The sequence below is a fragment of the Pongo pygmaeus genome, chromosome 1, assembly GCF_028885625.2.
Source record: "Pongo pygmaeus isolate AG05252 chromosome 1, NHGRI_mPonPyg2-v2.0_pri, whole genome shotgun sequence".
NCBI classification, from domain to species: domain Eukaryota; kingdom Metazoa; phylum Chordata; class Mammalia; order Primates; family Hominidae; genus Pongo; species Pongo pygmaeus.
The window spans coordinates 43,025,594-43,046,569 of NC_072373.2; the positions used below are offsets into that span (position 1 = coordinate 43,025,594).

General features: G+C 43.0%; 1 protein-coding gene across 10 annotated transcripts in view; it reads right to left on the bottom strand.

Moving 5' to 3' along the window:
* SRGAP2 (SLIT-ROBO Rho GTPase activating protein 2) overlaps positions 1-20,976 on the bottom strand; it is a 252,236-nt gene that overhangs the window by 28,384 nt on the left and 202,876 nt on the right. For all 10 annotated transcript variants that reach the window (XM_054480813.2, XM_054480729.2, XM_054480845.2 and 7 more), the window contains 4 exons: positions 20,009-20,093; positions 16,602-16,629; positions 14,728-14,752; positions 5,793-5,853 (listed from right to left, as the gene is read on the bottom strand). In XM_054480813.2, the coding sequence (XP_054336788.1) occupies positions 5,793-5,853; positions 14,728-14,752; positions 16,602-16,629; positions 20,009-20,093 (199 nt within the window). The remainder of the gene's footprint in view (positions 1-5,792; positions 5,854-14,727; positions 14,753-16,601; positions 16,630-20,008; positions 20,094-20,976) is intronic.

Below are 20,976 nucleotides of genomic sequence, written 5' to 3' on the forward strand. Positions count from 1 at the left end.
ATTAAGTCATCAGTCAACAGATAGTATTGCCAGACATTGTGCTAGGCACTGGTTCCTGACTACAGCTTTACTCTAAAGACAAACATGCATGAATGTTATACTACGATAATGTGCACAAGAATTTCTTGGTTTTGTTAGAGAAAAAAATCATGAAAAAAAAATGCTGGCATAGTGACTGCTGCTAATCAACGCTTTCACAGAAATAAATTACTTGGTCCTCACAAGTAATAATGTCACAACAAGGTAAAGGTTGGCAACAATCTCATTCTCTGTATGAGGGGATTGATGAGTGATAGCCAGCCTTAAGTTATACAGGAAGTAAGAACCAGGGCCATGACTCAAACTCAGGCCTTGCAGCTGCAGTCATACTCGTCCTCAACACCAGGCTTGTGGAGCCTACTGGAGTGCAAGTGCAGAGGCTGGAACCACATTGGTCAGTCTGAGCATGGACATGGCTTACAGACAGCACCACACACGCAACTGCAAAACGGGTGAGAAATCCAGCAAGTGTGTCATCAGTGCCAGCCCCAGGGGCTGGACTGGACTAGCATCTCTGATTGCATCAGGACCGCTCAGCTTTTCTCAGGATCCCTGGGTCTCAATCTTAAGCATTTTGTCAAAATCCCTCTGTTATGGCACAATCCTTCAAAAACCTTGACATGCTGGAGAAATCTCAAATTTTATTTTAGGAAAACAAAATAGACTAATGCTACATTTTGCCCACTATTTGAGGGTTTCTCAGTGAGGGGGCAGATGAATTCTATCAGCTAGACCTTTGGAGGTAAACCACATAGGCCCGGACTGAGATTTTGAATCCAACTGAAACAACATTAAGAAGTAAGCAGAGGAAATGTAGCTACCTGGCTTGTAATAAGCCTTAAGTTGTCTGCTCCTGTAAAGGAATCTCCAGAATATTCCTCACAGAGTGGCAGGCAATGTTAAAACCTCATTAGTACCAGTGTAACAGGACTACAATACTAGTTACAAATGGGATGTAAAAGCCAGATAATGTTGTTTAAAGATAGTATGTAAACAACAAGTGCTTTGAGAGAAACAGCCACATGTCACAACATGGTATAAGCAAATGTCATCTCGGAAACCAGGCTACTCACTATGTTCTAGTTGGTGAAGCCATTGCACAAATTCCTGAAAGAGCGTCATCATCTTGATACTTTTTGGTAGGTTAGGACACCAAGGAAAAGCAGCCTTGGCCTGGGGGTCCAGGACAAGAAGAAATGAGAGGAGAGCTCATTGGAAATCAGGCAGCAGGCCTGGAACACACGGAGCTCTCTTTAGGTCTGGTCTCTGTTTCCTCCTGAGAACTTATGTTTTGGAGGGACTACTATGTGTTCTTGCTCAACAGACAGAATCTCTAGATTCTAGAAGCAGAAACATGAATAATTGGCTGGTTTCCAGAAAATAAAGGGAAAAACCAGTTGGCTTTTTATTATAATGCAGGCAAATCCTTGCATAACCAAAGTGACACATCCATGATCTTTTAATTTTTTTCTCAGTTCACATGAACATGAAAGTATAAAACTCATCAGACTTGGACTAAGTTATTTGGAAATGTCACAAAACCTTCCATTGTACATGGGATCCAACCATTGCCAAAAGTTGTTCTCCTGGAGAATTCCTGAAATGATTTCTACAGCAGCCATCTCATGTTCACGTTACGTTGCTCCCTTCCTCATGAAAATGGTGGTATTTTTTGTTTGTTTGTTTTTTTCATCATGATTCAGTTTCAATTGTTCCTCAAATCCCTTCTCTTCCTTTAAGCCTTCCTGAATCACCCTCACCCACCACTGAGCTTTCTCATCTATATAATGGGGACTATAATGTCTACCTCCCATGGGATTTGAGGATAGTTAGGATGTGAAAATCCCCAGCATTCAGTGGGCCACAGACTCTTTCAAGACTGACACAGGTTATGAGCTCTATCCTCATTAAATGCCTATACACAAAAATTTTTACCATGGTTTTTTAGGGAGTTCATGAATACCTTAAGCCCCTATTTGGGAAAAATCAATTTAGTGGAACAGATGTTTTTTGAGCAGCTACTATGTGCTCAATTTTTTAAAAATCCACAATATATTTATTTGCTTGATCCTAGAATATATATAAAATACTTTTAGAATTGCTAATCCATATCTGTGTGATAAAAAAATTACTAATTACTGTAAAATATTTGTTTAGAGATCTTTTTATCTTCAGATTTATATTACGGTCAAGACAAATTACTTAGGTTATTTTCTTCCTCATTCTCTTCATTGTGGTTATGTTATTCACTTGTAATACAGTTAGGTTTATATGTTACTGTCTGCATTCCATTTTGGGTAGTACCCATACTCTGCCTTTATTTATTTATTTATCTTTTTTTTTTTTTTTGACACAGGGTCTCACCCTATCACTCAGGCTGGAGTGCAGTGGCGTGGTCTCATCGCAACCTCCATCTCCTGGGTTTGAGTGATTCTTGTGCCTCAGCCTCCCGAGTAGATGGGATTACAGGTGCCCAACACCACACTCAGCTAATTTTTTTCTATTTTTAGTAGAGACAGGATTTCACCATGTTGGCCAGGCTGGTCTTGAACTCCTGGCCTCAAGTGATCTGCCCACCTCAGCCTCCCAAAGTGCTTGGATTACAGGCATGAGCCACCATGCTTGGCTTGTTTATTTATCTTTTGAGTACAGGAAACACTAATGTTGTTCTAAAAGTCAAAACTACACTAAGGTAAGAGAAATACCACTCCTTACCATTTCCTATTGCCCCATTCTTTTCACATTTTTTCCATCCATCCCCTATAGGTAACCAATTAAATATTAGTTCCTAGATTCATCCTTCCTGCATTTCTTTTTGCAGAAATGAGAAGATACACGGATATCCTTATATCTTCTTCTCTCTTATATGAAAGGTAATGAAATGCAAAAGAATATCTATATATGTAGTCCCTGACTTGCAATAGTTTGACTTATGATTTTTTGACTTTATGATGGTACAAAAATGACATGCATTCAGGAGAAATACTTCCAATGTTTATCTTTTCTTGGGCTAGCAAAATATAGTACGATATTCTCTTATAATGCTTGGCAGCAACGAAGAACCACAGCTCCCAGTCAGCTACGTGATTACCAGGGTAAACAACACATACTCTACAGTGTATAGTGTTGCCAGATGATTTTGCACAACTGTAGGCCAATGTACATGTTCTGAGCACATTTAAGGCAGGCTAGGCTAAGCTCTGATGTTCCCTAGGCTAGGTATATTGAGTACATTTTCAACTTACTATGGGTTTACCTGTACGTAACCCCATCAGAGGCCGAGGAGCATCTGTAGTATTCTACACGATACAGACTCTTTCACATTTTGTTTTTTTCACTTAACAACATATCCTGGGAATCTCTCCATATCAGTTCATGGAAATCGTCTTCATTCTTGTATAGTACTCCATTGAATGAATGTCCCATAGTTTCTTCAACCACTCCTCTATGTATGGGCATTTAGGTTGTTTCTAATATTTTGCAATTACAAACAATGCTGTCACAAATAACCTTGTGTGCATGCATTTTTGTACTGTTGGAGAAGTAACTTCATAGCAAATTCCTAGAATCTGCTGGATCGTAAGTGCATATGAAGTTTTGTTAGATACTGCCAAATTCCCTTCCAAAGAGTTGTATCAGTTTGCATTCCCATCAGTAACATATAAATGTGCCTGTTTCCCCAGAGTTTCACCACAGTAATGGTGAAGCACTCACACACTGTGGCTGTAAGGGGCAGAAACAGGTACATTCATGCCACAATATCTGGAACCTGTCCACTTTTCAGCAAATACCACAGCTAACACCCTGGTCTAGGCCACCATCATGTCTTCCTCGGGCTACTGCAGTTGCTTCCTGTCTCCTTCTTACAGTCTTAGCTCCATAGAGCACCAGGGATCCTTTAAAAAGATGACTCCCTGTTCAAAGTTCTCCTGTGGCTTCCCATCTCCCTCAGAATAAAATCCAATCTTAGCACATGAGGCCCTAAGAGTCTGGCTTCCAGCTTCATCTCCTGCCGCTTTCTTCTTCGCTCGCTCTGCTCCAGCTACGCTGGCTTCCTGCATATGGCAAGGGTCTCTGCACTTGTTCCCGCTCCCCAAGATACTCTTCCCCAGATATCCACAAGGCTTACTCCCTCACAATTCTGCCCTAATGTCACTTTAGGAGAAGCCTTTTCCCTGAACCAGCTTCAAACAGTGTCCTCTCTTCCTTCTCCATTCCCTTACCTTGCTTTACTTTTCTTCATGACATTCACCAATACCTGACATATTGTATTTACTGGCTGATCAATTGGTCATTTGCTTATCTACCTTTCAGTGGAATGTAAGGTTCATGAAGGCAGAAACTTTTTGTTGGGATATAATAAGCAACCAATATGTATTCGTTGAATGAATGAAATGTATGCTGAATGAACAGTGGCTCAGACTTTCTTCTTCCTATTGTCTCTTAGGCACAAATAATTCATCCTCCCCTGAACTCAGTTTGGACTTATCTTTGCAAACTGTTTGACTGTTAATCATTACTATCTTGTGAAATTTCTTATACTCTATTCTGAATTACCACAGCTTAACTCTTTTTATTTAACTTATCACTTGCTTACTTATTTCTCCCAACTGCATCATAAAACCACTTAAAGACAGGAACAGTATATTATTCCTGTTTCTGTTTTCCTACATGGCAATGCATGGTACCCAGCATTGATCAGGGACTTGATAAACTTGTTGACTGTTCAATACTGATATACAATGCTGTTACTTTAAATGAATAGGGATAAGATTTAAAAATTATAGCTGATTAGAATGAGATCAATTGTAACCCTGCTATAATAATTACTATTCCAAAAATGAACCTGAGCAATGTCCCAGTTTACAGGGAGAGAAAAAGACAAGGAGAGGGAGAGAGAATAGCTGCCTCTGAATTTAGACAAGCAATATTTTATCTACCTCCTTAGCTCCAGAAAGGTCACTCTGCCCCTTTTCCTATCACAGAAAGAACAGCATCTAAAAACAATTTCTGATGCCCAGTTCCTAGAAATTTTCATAGCACTAGTTCTGTCTTTTATAAACACTCTAATCCCTGGGAAATCAATTCTCTGGCAATTATTTTGATCGCTAAATTCTGTCCAATGAGACCAGTAGCTGGTGAGGAATGGTGTTTATAAGATTCAGCTTCATCCAAGTAGAAGAGTATGATTTCACCTAGGCTGAGAAGCAGCCTGCCTCTGCAGATTCTCAAAAGTTGGATACAACTTTAAGACCAGCTACTAACTCAGCTCTTGGCCATGCTGTATCCAGTGAGACCAAACCAGAACAAAAACTGATTATTAGGAAGCACTGCAACATTGGGAAAGGAGTTGTTTTCAAACTAGTCTGGTACAGAAAGTGACAAAATGGTCAGGCTGTACAGTGGGAGATACCCACACTTGCAAAGACTGTGAGTAATGGTGAAACTACTGTTACCACATAATAGCAGCTGTATTTACATAACAGCTGCAATTTCAAACTTACTCTCAAGCTAAAAAAAATGCTGTGTGATAAGTGGCTGAGGCATTTTGTGTCAAAATATATGATGCGTTTCTTTCAATATCTAGGTGTGGCTATTTTGAGGTAGCAAAAGTTATGTGGACAAGTAAGAATTTATTCCTTTTCTGAGAATGTCAGGATGGGAAGTCAATCTCTATTCTTACTCTACAAAGAATTCCTGGAAGTTCTTCCCAATCTTTGCACAAATATGGACAAGGCTGTCATCCTGCTTACCGTGTCTGCTGATAAACCGGATACAGCTTTCCACCACCAGAGGAATTGCCTGGCTGGAGTCCTGAAAAGCCAAAGGGAAACACAACATTAGAATATTCAAACAGGGATAGCCCGGGGTCAGAGAAAACAGGCCAAACTGTGCAGAACTGTCTTAGCGGATCACTGGCCGGTCTACAAAGAAGCACCTGGCCTGTCCTCCAAGTTCCAGAGCACAAAAATACAACCACCCACATGGAATGCTACACAGATGCCTTAAAGTCAGCATGTCCTAAATAAAACTGATCATCTTCTGTCCCAAACCAGTTTCTCACCACCTTCTCCACCACCTAATTAATCAATATTCTGTCATGTCTGCCTTCTAAATGTCTCTCAAATCCATTCGCTTCTCTCTATCTCAACTGCCACCAACCTAGTTCAATCCACCAATACCTCAATTCCCATCCTTGCCATCTTCTGACCCGCACTTCTCTTCCTTCACATAGTAATTAGGTAATCTTTAAAACGGCACATTTCATTATTTAAACTCTTTCAAAGACCTCTCATTACTCTCTTACACAGCCTTGCATGCCAGGAATCCTGCCTGTGCCTCCAGTTCCACTGCCTGTTCTTTCCCCTAGCTTCTGCTACAGCTATGCTGGCCACGTTTCTGTTCTGCAAAGTCCTCCTCTGCCTCGTGGCTTTGCATGAGCTGCTCCTGCTGGGGGTATGTTCTCCTCAACCCTGATTGTGACTCCAATGTGTGGATGTGAATATTTGTTGGCACTTGTCACCACTACAGTTCAAACTTCACAAGAGCAGATCCTATGTCAATTCCTGGGTGTCCAGGGTTGGCCATGATGCTCTCACATAAGAGGTGCTCAATTATTCTCAGTTGAAGGTAGCAGAGTGAACCAATGGGAGCTTCAGAAAGAGGGTTTGTTTGGTATAAAGGTAAGATAGAAAAGAAAAACTAACTCTACATAGTGGGGACTAACAGGTACTAAGCAAAGAAGCAGGCCTCCCAGATGTCAATCTTTGCTCTGTTGTTTTGCTTCACAATCTGGCTCATGTCACTGAACTTTTTTGGGCCTCAATTTGCCTTCTACAGACTGGGGAGGGGACTGGAGGCAAGGAGAGTAACATTTCCTATTAACACATGAACATTAGTGCCTACCATTTATAGAGGAATTTAAAGAGGTGTGAGGCCATGTACTAAGTGTTTTAGATGGACTAGTGCTGGTAACAATCCTATGCAGTACATATTATTATTATTATACTCATTAAAATGAAAAAGTGAGGCCAGGTGCGGTGGCTCACACCTGTAATCTCAGCACTTTGGGAGGCCGAGGCCAGCAGATCACTTGAGATCAAGAGCGTGAGACTAGCCTGGGCAACAGACTCTGTCTCTACTAAAAATAGCCTGGCGTGGTGTTGCACACCTGTGGTCCCAGCTACTTGGGAGGCTGAGGTGGGAGGACTGCTTGAGCCCAGAGGACAGAGGTTGCACTGAGCCAAGATCAAGCCACTGTACTCCAGCCTGGGTGATGGAGCGGGACCCTGTCTCAAAAAAGAAAAAGAAAAGAAAAATGAAGAAATGAAGGCTTAGTGAGGTTAAGTAGCTGCTATGGTCACAGAGCTGGCAAGTGGCAAAACCAGGATTCAAACCCAGGCAATCTCCCTCGGAGACCTAACACTTTGCCACTACCCATACTGCACCCTAGGCGTTCAGCAAACATTGCCAGGTGTGCATACCAAGTATTACTCAAAACTAGTAGGGTTTTATTTTATATATACAATTTCTCTTTTTTTTTTTTTTTTTTTGAGACGGAGTCTCGCTCAGTCGCCCAGGCTAGATAGAATGCAGTGGTGCGATCTAAGGTCACTGCAAGCTCCGCCTCCCAGGTTCACGCCTTTCTCCTGCCTCAGCTTCCCGAGTAGCTGGGACTACAGGCGCCCACCACTATGCCCGGCTAATTTTTTTTGTATTTTTAGTAGAGATGGGGTTTCACTGTGTTAGCCAGGATGGTCTCGATCTCCTGACCTCGCGATCCACCCATCTCGGCCTCCCAAAGTGCTAGGATTACAGGCGTGAGCCACCACGCCCGGCCTATTTTATATTTTAAATTAATTTATTGTTTTTAGAGATAGGGTTTCCCTCTGTAGCCTAGGCTGGAGTGCAGTGGTGCGATCATAGCTCAAGGTAACCTTGAGCAAGTAGTCTCAAGTGATCCTCCTGCCTCAGCCTCCTAAGTAGCTGGAACTACTGGTACCCACACCACACCCAGCACATTTTTATTTTTTCATAGAGGGTCTTGCTATCTTGCCCAGGCTGGTCTCAAACTCCTAGCCTCAAGTAATCCTCCTGCCTTAGCCTCCCAAAGCACTGGGATTATAGGTATGAACCATCGTGCCTGGCCTAAACCAGCAGGGTTTTATAATGCAGCTGAATGTACAATAATTCAGCTGTGTGGAAGAAAGAGATCAGGGAGAGGGGACTGAACTTAACTAGAAAGGGCTTTAGATGTTCAGGACAGAGACTGGACTGTCAAGTGCGATGGGTCTGTGTAGCTTCTGCCCGTTTGACAGGTCTGCGTGGATCCCTCCCCTGGCTCTGAATTTGCCACTGTAGCCATAGGGTTTGGCCACTATTAGGTAAGCGGCTGGGTTTCACAAAAAAGGCTGAGAGAAAAGCTGGCTTAGCCTCTACCTCTCCAACTTTCTGGGAACCAGGGATGATGCCAAAGGGAGTACTGTATGTGCCAAGGTGAAGCTGGTGTCAGGACGGTCGCAGCGACCCAGATGCTCATCTTCATGACCCCCAAACCCATCTGCTTCCTCCAGCTTTCCAGCTACAGCAGCCAGTGTCTGCCCTCTTGTTGGCATCACTGACTGGCCAGTTAGGCTAGGGTGATCTCAGGGGAAGAATCTTTGTCTTCTCTTCCTTATTCTAAGGAAGAAACTGGGTTCTACTATAAAAATGCCAGAAAAGCTCAATTTGGGGGAAGTCTTTTTATGTTTACAGACTTCTGTTACTACATTTCTCATTTATAAATAATAGCAGCAGAAGAATGAAACTAGAGCCCTATCTCTCACCTATAGAAAAACAAATCAAAATGGATTAAAGACTTAAATGTAAGACCTGAACTATGAAATGACTAAAAAAAAAACCACTGGGGCAATGCTTCAAGGATACTGGTCTGGGCAAAGATTTTTTGAGTAAGATCTCAAAAGCATAGGCAACAAAAGCATAAACAGACAAATGGGATTATCTCAAGCTACAGAGCTTTTGCAGAGCAAAGGAAACGATCAACAGAGTGAAGGGACAACCTAAAGAATGGGAGAAAATATTTGCAAACTATCCATCTGATAAGGGATTAATAACCAGAATATATAAAGAATTCAAACAACTCAATAGCAAAAAACCAAACTATCTGATTAAAAAATGGGCAAATGATTTGAATAGGCATTCTCAAAAGAAGACATACAAATGGCCAACAGGTGTGTGAAAAAATGCTCAATGTCACTAATCATGAGAAACGCAAATTTTTAAATAATCTCACCCCAATTAAAATGGCAATTATCAAAAAGCCAAAAAATAACAAATGCTGGCAAGGATGCAGAGAAAGGGGAATGCTTGTACACTGCTGGCAGGAATATAAATTAGTACAGCTACCACAAAAAAACAGTATGGAAGCTCCTCAAGAAACTAAAAGTAGATCTACCATATGATCCAGCAGGCCCACTGCCGGCTATAGATCCAAAAGAAAAGAAATCAGTATGTTGAAGTATCAGTATAACTGCACTCTCACATTTATTGCTGCATTATTCACAATAGCTGAGATATGGAAGCAACCTAAGTGTCCATCAATGGATGAATGGGTAAAATGTGGTATATACACACAATGAAATATTATTCAGCCATAAAAAAAAATAAAATTCTGTCACTTGCAGCAATATAGATGGAACTGGAGGACACTGTGTTAAGTAAAATTAGCCAGGCACAGAAAGATAAATACTGCATATTCTCACTTGTATCCATAAGCTAAAAAATTTGATCGCATGAAGTCAGAGAGTAGAATGATGGTTTCCAGAGACTGGGAAGGGTAGCAGGGACTGAGGGGTTAGGAAGTGAGATTGGGCCGGGTGAGGTGGCTCATGCCTGTAATCCCAGCATTTTGGGAGGCTGAGGCGGGTGGATCACCTGAGGTCAGGAGTTCAAGACTAGCCTGGCCAACATGGTAAAACCCTGTCTCTACTAAAAATACAAAAATTAGCTGGGTATGGCAGCAGGTGCCTGTAATCCCAGCTACTCGGGAGGCTGAGGCAGGAGAATTGCTTCAACCCAGGAGGTGGAGGTTGCAGTGAGGCAAGATTGCGCCATTGCACCCCAGCCTGGGCGACAAGAGCGAAACTCCATCTCAAAAAAAAAAAAAAAAAAAAGTGAGGTTGGGGCAGGGTGCAGTGGCTCACGCCTATAATCCCAGCACTTTGGGAAGCTGAGGCAGGCAGATCACCTGAGGTCAGGAGTTCGAGACCAGCCTGGCCAACATGGTGAAACCCTGTCTCCACTAAAAATACAAAAATAAGCCAGGCATTGTGGTGCACGCCTGTAATCCCAGCTACTTGGGAGGTCGAGGCATGAGAATAGCTTGAATCGCGGAGGTAGAGGTTGCAGTGAGCTGAGATCGCACCACTGCAGTCCAGCCTGGGCAACAGAACGAGACCCTGTCTCAAAAAAAAAAAAAAAAAGTGAGGTTAGTTAATGGGTATAAAAATACAGTTAGATAGAAGAAATAAGTTCTAATGTTTGATAGCACAGTAGGATGATAATAGTTAATAATAATTTATTGGATATTTCAAAAAAGATAGAAGATTTGGAATGTTCCCAATACATACACACCAAAAAATGATACATATGTGAGGTGACAGATACCCTAATTACCCTGATTTGGTTATTACAAATTGTATGCATGTATCAAAATATTACATGTACCCGATAAGTATGTACAATTATTGTGTATTAATATAAATTATTAAAAAATAGTAGCAGCAGTGATAATGAAGATAGTGATATGAGCGTTTGCATAGTTTTGTTGGTCCTAGGTTTATATATTATGACCTAAAGAGAGGAAAGCTGGAAAGCTTACAGGCTACTGGCTTCAACAAATTGTGTGAGTAAAAAATTTGGTCTGCAGGAAATGGAACATCAGTGGTAGTTAAAGGTAAGTACGAAGGGTTGGCAGGAAACAGGGCAAGAAAAATATTAACCTGCACGTCCGTGGTTACCAGCATCACATGCAGCCCCCAATGGATAATCTGTGGCAGGCAAGGGTGGGCTACAGATGACCTGTCCTACTGCACAAGCATTGTTCTAGTCCCCACTGCTCCAGGGGAGTCTAAGAGTCCAGTAGGAGCACAAAATGGACAAAGTCACAAAGGCTTTGAACGCTCCTGCCAGCCTCCTCTCTCGTTGTAATGTTTCTGAGCAATGAGTAAATTAATTTCCCTGGGATGTGCCTGTGCACTCCTGTGGTGCCACGAGACGTGCACTTCACCACTGCCTTTGCATAGAATTGACTGAGTTTATTTTATTTTATTTTATTTTGAGACAGAGTCTCTCTCTTGTCACCTAGGCTGAAGTGCAATGGCACGATCTCGGCTCACTGCAACCTCCGCTTCCCAGGTTCAAGTGATTCTCCTGCCTCAGACTCACGAGTAGCTGGGATTACAGGTGCCCACCACCACGGCTGGCTAATTTTTCTATTTTTGGTAGAGACGGGGTTTTACCATGTTGGCCAGGCCAGTCTCGAACTCCTGACCTCAGGTGATCCACCCATCTCGGCCTCCCAAAGTGCTGGGATTATAGGCATGAGCCCTGACTGAGCAGTGTCTACGTTTCTATGTACTATTCGTCTCTTCCTTTCTCTTTCTCTTCTTCCCTCCTCCAACGTTAGAAATCCTTGTCAGTTTAATTCCTTCATACGCTTTTTTTCTCTTTTGGTAATGAAATCTAAGGGTTAGAAGGGGCCTTTAAGGAATCAGGCCAAATTCTCATCCAATCAGATTAAGGGAACTTTAAACCAAAAGTAGAGGGAGAAAGGTAGGGCCTAAGTTGGAAAACATAGTAAAGTAGTGGCCCAGTGATTTGCAGGAGAAAACAATCAGAAAGGGTCAGGTGCGGTGGCTCCCAGCACTTTGGGAGGCTGAGGCAGGTGGATCACTTGAGCTTAGGAATTTGAGACCAGCCTGGGCAACATGATGAAACCCGGTCTCTATAAAAAAAAAAAAAAATACATAAATTAGCCAGGCGTGGTGGTGTGCACCTGTAGCCCCAGCTACTCAGGAGGCTGTGGTGGGTGCACTGCTTGAGCCCAGGAAGTGGAGGCTGCACGGAGCCGAGATCGTGCCACTGCACTCCAGCCTGGGTGACAGAGCCAGACCCTGTCTCAAAACAACAACAACAAAAAAAATCAGAAAGGTGGCCAGAAAATCTGTGACTATGCATTATCTGGCATAATTTCACATGAGTAAGAGGGTTAGAGTTTTTGTTAGGTGCTTATTTGTACTACATTTGTTAATTTTCATTTTTACCCAAGGGAGAAAATACAAATCTTGACAACAGATTATATGTGAGTAATGATGAAAAAAGCATCAAAGGTAAGATTTGGGGCCTCAGAGACTGTGAAGAATGGAGTCCCCCTGAACACGAACAGAGAAGTGAGGGGAGGGGCTACGCAAATCAAAATGTGATGGGGGATGGTGAGACTGATGCTGAAGGTAGAAGGTGCTATCACAACTTTCAAGCACTGAGGAGTTACTCATTGGACTCAAAAGGACAGCATTATAGAACAAAAGAATGCTTAGGGAAGAAGAGAAAGATTCATCTAAGGGAACAAGAGTGACAAGGGAAAGAATACAGACAGACATCGTGAGAGGACAGAGCCCTGGAGAAATGCCTCAATTTAGAGGAATGGAGAAAGGCCAACAAAGAAGATACGAAGTCATGGCCAGGAGAGAAATAATGCTGAGGTTATAGGAAGCAGGGAAGGTCTGGAAGCAGCAGTGGGACTGTCTCCTTTTTAAAAAAGGTCTGGGATGGTTTAAATCTAATCTTTGACAGGGTCCAAAATGACTGGAACCCATTAAGGACCCTCAAAACCAAAAACTACTAGCTTCTTCCTCTTGTTTGCCTGATTTGCCATAAACAAACAATTATTTCCTTGTTACTTATACAAGATTACTCACCTTCCAAGTAACTTACTATCTATTTTATCTTCCTGACCATCTGAGGAAAACTTCTTGCTGATCCACTAGTAGATATGAACTGCTAGAGAGAAACTGGGGCAGCAGAATGAAAACAAGGTCTTTATTTGATTGGGGATTTTAGTATATCCTGTAACTCCTATGCAAATCTAGCACCAGGCAAACACACTTTGCCTGCAACTGCTTAGGTGCAGCAGGATGTAAACCAGATAGGTGCTGTTCCTCTCCAACGGTGAGCCCAACCAAGGGCACATATCACCTGCCAAACTGATGTCTCTGGCACTCCTGCAGCCACAGTGGAGGCTGCAAACCCCTTGCAAACATGCTCCAGCTATAAGCAAGATGCCTGGTTTCAGCCAAGGAACTGAAAAGAACAAACTTCAAGTTCATTTCTTTTCTTAATGTTAAAGGGAAAACGGCTTGCTCCCTCTGCAAGATATGCACCTATTAATTTTAAAAGCACTAAATTATCTCTAGGAGTCACTCCATTCTCTCTAGTTTTAAATGAAATTAAGGAAGAAAGAGGAAGAAGAAAGAAATAGAGGAAAAAGAGGGAGGAGACTTGCAATTAAATTTTTATAATTTAAAAAATGTGTAATTGCATCTGATGGCACACTCATTAAGGTGAGATTCAAAGTAGAGAAGGGGAAAATAGTGACAGCAAAGCTGAGACAAGCGAGGCCTGTATCATCCAAGTTCCCCAGCTTAATGGTCCACCCCATCAGAGCAGTCAGATGAGCTGAAGAAATGCTGGGGCTGCCAACACCATAGAAACCATGCGCCCTCTTTATTCGATTATCCCCCTGTGGCTAGAGCCACTGAGAATTACCCAAAATGATTTTTTAAAGCCTGGATTAGCTTTCCCCTGAGCAGACACAAAGATATTTCTGAGCTCTCTCCACCCGCCCTCCCTGCTGTCTACTGCATAGCTGGTATGAGCTTAGGGGACATAAAATCATTTCAGTATTTGCCATAAAGTGTAATTAGGAAGTCAATTTTGCTACTGCAAAAAATACTTCAATTAATTTTTTTTAAACAAGCACAAGTGCTGTTTAGATTATCCATTGATGTGGATTATCCATGCTACTGCTCTCTAAGATCCCTCCTAATATGGGTAATGAGAGCTGGCTGCCCAGTGGCAGATTTTAACACAACACTGAAGATCATGCACCAAATTGCAGAGTTGAACGGCTCTTGCCTATCGTTCCTAGACCAGACTTAATCTTCGCATTGTTAGCATGTCTTAGGAATCCATCTAGAATGACTATGCCACCAGAAACAATCAAACAAAATCTGCCAACTTAAAGCGAGATTGTCTGGTCTAGCTAATTAGGTGCTGTGAGTTACTGATATGTTAGCACATATGTAGGAAGTGTCAAGCCTCTTTTGTGGTCTTGGAAAAGGATGCCATGGGCAGTTCTGGAACAATCTGCACCAATGAAACCAAACCTCTAGTATGCAAGAGGATAAATGACTAGAAAGGAGAGGGACAAGTCAAAATGACTATGGCCACTCCAACTAGTTAAATCAATGACATTGCCACAATATTAAACATACTATGACTAAATGATACATTCCAAATGCAGGCATGAAGTCAGAGGTGTCTGTCCTGCACACAGTGGCGCTCAATAAATGCCTGTGGGATGGGCTATATTTTCAGGCCAGACCAGCCTGGCCCTGGTTGGGCCCTTACCTGTTTCCTCACAGTTGAGCTGCGCCTGTGACCAATCCCGCCGAATCAGAGCGGACCAATCCAGCAACAAGGAAGAAAAAGAGAAAATTGGGACGAATGAGATAAACAATCACTCTTAAACCCAGAAGTAAAGTTTTTAATAATTAAAAACAATCTGTGTGGTGGCTAATGAAACATGTGACATTACTCAGTTCAGTCCCAGAAATGGCTAAGAGACTTGATAAATTACTTCCACAATAAAGCCTACTAAAGCTCTTTTTTTCACAAAAGCACAGCTGTCCCTGCTTTTAATGTCTACCACTACTCAAAATTAGAATAGGAGAGGACTGGTTCAATTTGTAGTAAAATATATTTGGGTTAGACAATAAGAAGATTTTTTTGTCTGCTAGGAGACACTGGGAAACACCAAAGGATGCTTTTTGTTTTGTTTCTCTAGGAAATCCTTAAAGATCGCTATCTTTACAGGGAACAATTTTTCTGGATTTAGAGTGTAGAACATCTAGTTTGGAAAGAACCTTGAGAATCCTCTAGGTCAATGTTTTCCAATCTGCGTTTAGCCTCAGAAGCCTCTTCTCAAAGGGAATCTGACTCAGAGGCACAACACCCAAACCAAGGAAGCCAGGGCTGTCCTGCTCTGAGTGAAGGATGGGACCAGAGCCTGGTTGCTGGTCATCGCTCTGCCCCTGCCACCAGGCCACTCCTGAGGAACCCCTTTGGAATCCTAGAGCTCCTTGAATCTAGTGGAGTGCTCTGGTCTTATAGAAGAGGAAGCCAGAGTTCAGAGAGGTGAAAAGAGTGGCCCAAGGTCTCACAGCAAAATAACTCAGCACCCGGAAATTCAACTCAGCTCTTTTCAGTCCTACAGAGCCTTCCACAGACTCAGGAGCTCAGGTGAACTTACACTAAGACTCTAACACCAAAAAGATGTGTTCCAGAGAATCTCATTATCCTGGTTCCCTCCAGTCATCAAGACTGGTATATTAATGGGATCTTTATTGTAATTCACAATGACAAAACAATGAAAGCCAAATGAAGCTATCTCTAAATAATGACCCTATAATTGTAAATGGCCTCATGATTATTACGTGTTTTGGCAGATATAAGTGGTTGATATAATGGACTAACCCAGGGTCTCTAAGGAGTCCAACCCATTAAAGCCCCTTCTCTAGTTAAATCAGCACATTTCTAGGCATCTGAGAACTGTTGGATGAATGAATACCTTGCTCTCCGACAGCTCACAAATTTTCTCATAGCAGCACCGTGACTGAGAGGGAAAATATTTGGCTGGGGTGGAGGAGGAGGGGGAAGGTGGGGAAAGATTGGGAGGGGTGCATACTTGTACATCAGGCAAATATTTCTACCAATACTCTTTGGCAAGCCAATGCAATGTAATATTTCATTATCCAGCAACAGTCACTACTAATTAGGGGCTGCCTTCTTTTCTGGGCATAAAAAAAAAAAAAAAAATCAAATGCCATCTCCTGATCTTCTTTCTCTGGGTCAGAGACTCCCCAAAGCCCCTATGTTGAAGTCTAGCAGCTAAGGTTAGGTTACCAGAATCCTCTACAGTTGAATGTTTATGTTACTTGCAATTCAGTGGCGTTTGGGGGTCTCCGGGACAATTTCAGCAAATGATAACCCCTTTCACTCAGTTCTGCTTAGCTCCTTCTCAAAGTCTCAGAAAACCCCATTTCTATCTGAGATCAGATGGGGTCAGTAAGGCAAAGGGAAGTAAACAAACCCCACCCCAGGCCATTGCTTTGTAAAGTCATTCAATGCCTTTACAACTCAACTCCTTGGCTCTCTCCCAGACTAAGATTGCTCTATCCCCCAGGCCTCTATCACTTCTCAGGCCTGTCCCAGGCCACACTCACCTGGCTAGACTGCAATCTGTCCGCTGACCTGTTGGAAACACAAAGGCAAAAAGCATTACGTTAAAGGAGAAGGAGTGAAGGAGGGAGACCCACTCCTAATAACTACCATGCCTATCTCCCCTAGCCAGCCACAGTATAACAGTGTGTGGCAAAAGAGAGGAAAGAGAGAGAGAGAGACAGAGAGAGACAGAGAGAGACGGAGACAGAGAGAAAGAAGAGAAAGCACCAAGACCCTCTTTCTGGGCAAGAACTGTTTCTGATGCTGATTCCCAGTCCAGGTCAGTCCCCCTAAACCTTAGGGCCAATTCTGCTTCCCAATGGGAACATAGAGATGGAGATAGTGGAACAATAGCAGCACAGATCATACTTAATAGAATAAATTATTAGAAGCCCTCCCAGAGATGAAATTCAGCTTCTCTTATGTTGGATGTGTGTGTGGTGGGGTGGAAGGCCAAGTTTACTTGCTCCTGAGTATATGAACACACACACATACACACACACACACAGAGTTGGAGGCTGAGAGAACAAGAGGAGTTGTTTGCGGGATAGAACAGAGAAGATATGGATATTCTAGCTTTAGATTCATAGTAAATTCTCCTGTTAGGTTTGACTGAGGTGGCAAGGGAGATGGGAGATACAATGTTGATACTGCTAGCAAATCATCGTTCTCAATCCAACGGTGGGCCTTAGGAGTTTAAGGGTCATTGCTAGCTTTTAAAAAAATGAAACTGAAAATCTTCAAGTTCATGAGAAGTATTCTCATGTTTTAAAAAAATATACATGCATGTCTACATGGGAAATGATGTAATATATATTGCTTTCTTTGGGTCCACAGTTAATGAAGCTTGATCTGTTTTAGATCTGCATTATTTAAACCAGAGGCAAACCCTAGCAGGTGCTGAGCTGAGGGAAGTAAAAATCAGCTCCCACACTCCTCGCTATCCAAGCTCTTGCAAAGGGAACTCCAAGGGCTGGGGGAGGGAAGGCAGGGCATTTCCTTGCCTTTAAAGGTTGGTAATTGTTGCTTACAGTTCAGCTCATCTTGAGCAATGCCATCCCCCACCCCTAACTGTCTCTCGTTACCAAAGGCTCAGCTCTTATGTGCAAAAATATTATTCTGAGCCATTATTTTCAACATCTGTTCGATTTCCATTCTAGAATATTCATACACATCAATTATCCCTCTATGGCAAGAACAAGGGGCTCCTGCATCATGGTGACAAATACATTCAGAAGGCGGGGACGTGCTGACTTACACACAGAACGATTTATAGTTTCTTTTTTTTCTTTATTGCTAGAACTTGTCATCTTTAGATTAAGGCAATTTGCAGCACTAATGAATGGTCAGCCTTGGTCCCTCCATAGTAGCACATTTGGTGCATAAATGTGTGAGTAAACCCATTCACTCACACATACAAATGTGAGCACATATGAATGCATTTGTATGACCCCAAGGCCCTGCTCTGTCTTACTTATGGACTATGCTTAGACTGTCTTGATTCTCCATGGAGCGATCTGATAACCCAAGAGTAAAGATTTTCTACAAGCAAAGTTTGGCCCTCAATGCCCAAACTTGCTTAGTCTGAGTCCTTTTGGTGGTGAGGAAGAAAGAACAGAAATTATCTAACAGGCTTTCTTCACATAAAAGAAAATGCCTTAAAAGTCATAAGATTGGGCTGGGCCTGGTGGCTCATGCCTGTAATCCCAGCACTTTGGGAGGCCGAGGCCGGCAGATCACCTGAGGTCAGGAGTTTGAGACCAACCTGGCCAACATGGTGAAACCCCATCTCTAATAAGAATACAAAAAAATTAGCCAGGCGTGGTGGTGGGCACCTGTAATCCCAGCTATTTGGGAGGCTAAGGCGGGAGAATCGCTTGAACCTGAGAGGTGGAATTTGCAGTGAGCCAAGATCACACCATTGCACTCCAGCCTGGGTGACAGAGCAAGATTCCATCTCACCAAAAAAAAAAAAAAAAAGTCGTAAGATCAGCCAGGCGTGGTGGCTCACGCTTGTAATCCCAGCACTTTGGGAGGCTGAGGTGGGTGGATCACCTGAGGTCAGGAGATTGAGACCAGCCTGGCCAACATGGCAAAACCCCATCTCTACTGAAAATACAAAACTTACCCAGGCGTGGTGGCATGCGCCTGTAATCCCAGTTACTGGGGAGGTTGAGGTGGGAGAATCCCTTTAATCTAGGAGGTGGAGTTGGCAGTGAGCCGTGATGGCACCATTCCACTCCAGCCTGGGCAACATAGCAAGACTCCATCTCAAAAAAAAAAAAGAAGTCATTAGATAAAAGATTAGAGAAAAAAATTAATCATCTGGGAAATCATCCAAGGCAGGAAAAGGACAGGGCAAAAAAGGTGGGTAGGAGGCTCTGGTATAATAAGAAGTGAGGCTCCAATTCCTGGGGCCAATGAGCCAAGGAGTATTGCACACTTTCCTAAACTTTGCAGTTTGTCTAAAGAGTGCTCAAGAATTTATTTTAAAATGTTAGATCTCTGTGTAAGTACAGGCTTGCGTGTAACTGATGTTAGCACATATTCCCTGCAGCTTCTCCCTTCCTCTCCCTCCTATCTTTAAGTGAGGAGATTAGTGGGGCAGGGAGGAGGGGTGGGGCATTCAGAGGCATCCCCAACCTGGGAATCCCATTAATCATAGGATGCTGAGAGTTGGGCAGGAAATCTGGGCAGGGTGCCAAAAAACCCTGGGGAAGCTTCTCTTTCAACCTCCACCTTCTGTTTGACAGTTGAGGAGAGAAAGTCCAGAGTGCCAGTCCAGTTCTCTGCCTTGCTACTTTCCAGGGTCTGGTTAAAATCATTCTATGAGACAAGACAGTCCATTCAGCACCATGGCCCCAGCATAACCACAGGAGAGACGGCTGCCACTTAAACAGCATTAGGAGCTTTCAAAGCAGAAGGAAACGATGCTCTTTCTGGAAGCTATAGAAAGCAGCAGTCTGTCCATCCCTCCTGCATTTGAGGATTCTCTCCTCTCAGAGCAGCTGCATATCTCATCTCACAGCTCCCTACCTTCTTGCTCCAGTCTCAGTGCTGCCACAGAGGAGCTAGGAGTTTTAAAAAGTGTCTGGAGAATAAATAACTCCTCAGCCTCTCTACCCTAGTTGTGGCAGAGGAGGCGAGGGCGGAGGGACTGGGTGGAGACCAGGCACGCTCCATTTAAACAACTAGATGATACACGTTAGTGCTTCATTAAGCATTGGCCTTTCCCCATTACTTAAGCAGTCATTTGGGGTGTGTGCTTCCACATCAAACAAGCCAGGAAAAGAAAGGCATTCATATAACAAGATCGGGTCCACTTGGCTGAGGATGGAGGCGTGTGCTTAGCAAGAAAGCTCCAGCTGGCCTCACTGTCAAGCCTCCAGCAGAGGGTTCCCACACTCACTTTCTCCCAGGGTTTTCTGCAGAAGGTCATGCTTGGCTTGTAACTTGGTGATGAGGTTCCTGCCCTCCAGGTACTCTTTCATTTTCTGTGAGAGAAGAGGAGGAAAAAGAGCAATCAGACTCCTGAAGAAGAAAAAAAAAATCACAGATGCTCAGCTGGATAATTCCCCTTTATAGAGGTCATTTGGTTTCTGACCCAATTTCCACCAGTCCATTTTTTAATTTCTTTAAGGCACTGATCATATGGGCAGCTGTTGATTTTCATGGTGGATTAATATCCTTCTTCAGGTTTTTTCTGGGAGTTCTATGATGGCCAGTATAAAGAAACTGTTTCCTAGAGCCCCTCTCCTGCAGTTTCACTGAGGAAGAGCAGGGAGGGTAGATGAACTTATTGAGCCCTGGTCTTCTTGGTGTGAGGACATACACCTGCTATCTGTCACCTCCACTGACATCCTGCCCTGCCCTGGCCCCTCGGCGGGAGGAGGGGGGGACATTCCATCACACCAGGATCAGTGCCAATGGCAGGCTCAGTCCCTGCCTCAGCTGCAAGCCCAGGATGTGGAGCATCTTTGGGCCATATCCTCAACAGTTTCCTTCTCTATTCTGCATGGAGTCTTTATGGAAAGCTTCGGATTTCTGAGCACTCAGCAGAAGGGGCTGACATCCCCCACTTATATACACACATCCAGGTCCAAACACAAGATGAAGTTTTGGAAATGTGATCCCACCTGCTCTCACAGTCAAAATATGATTGCTGTGCTGCACTTTCAGATTTGTTCTCTCTCAACCCTTGTCTGCCCAGTGAGAGACCGTATGTCCCCAGAAAATTCATTGAATCTTCAAAACAACCCTAGGAACTATCATCATCATCATCATCATTTCCATTTTACACATGAGAGCACTGAGGTTTCGAGAGTTTAATTAAGTTGCTCAAGGTCAAACAGTCAGTGAGTGGTAAAGTTAGTATCC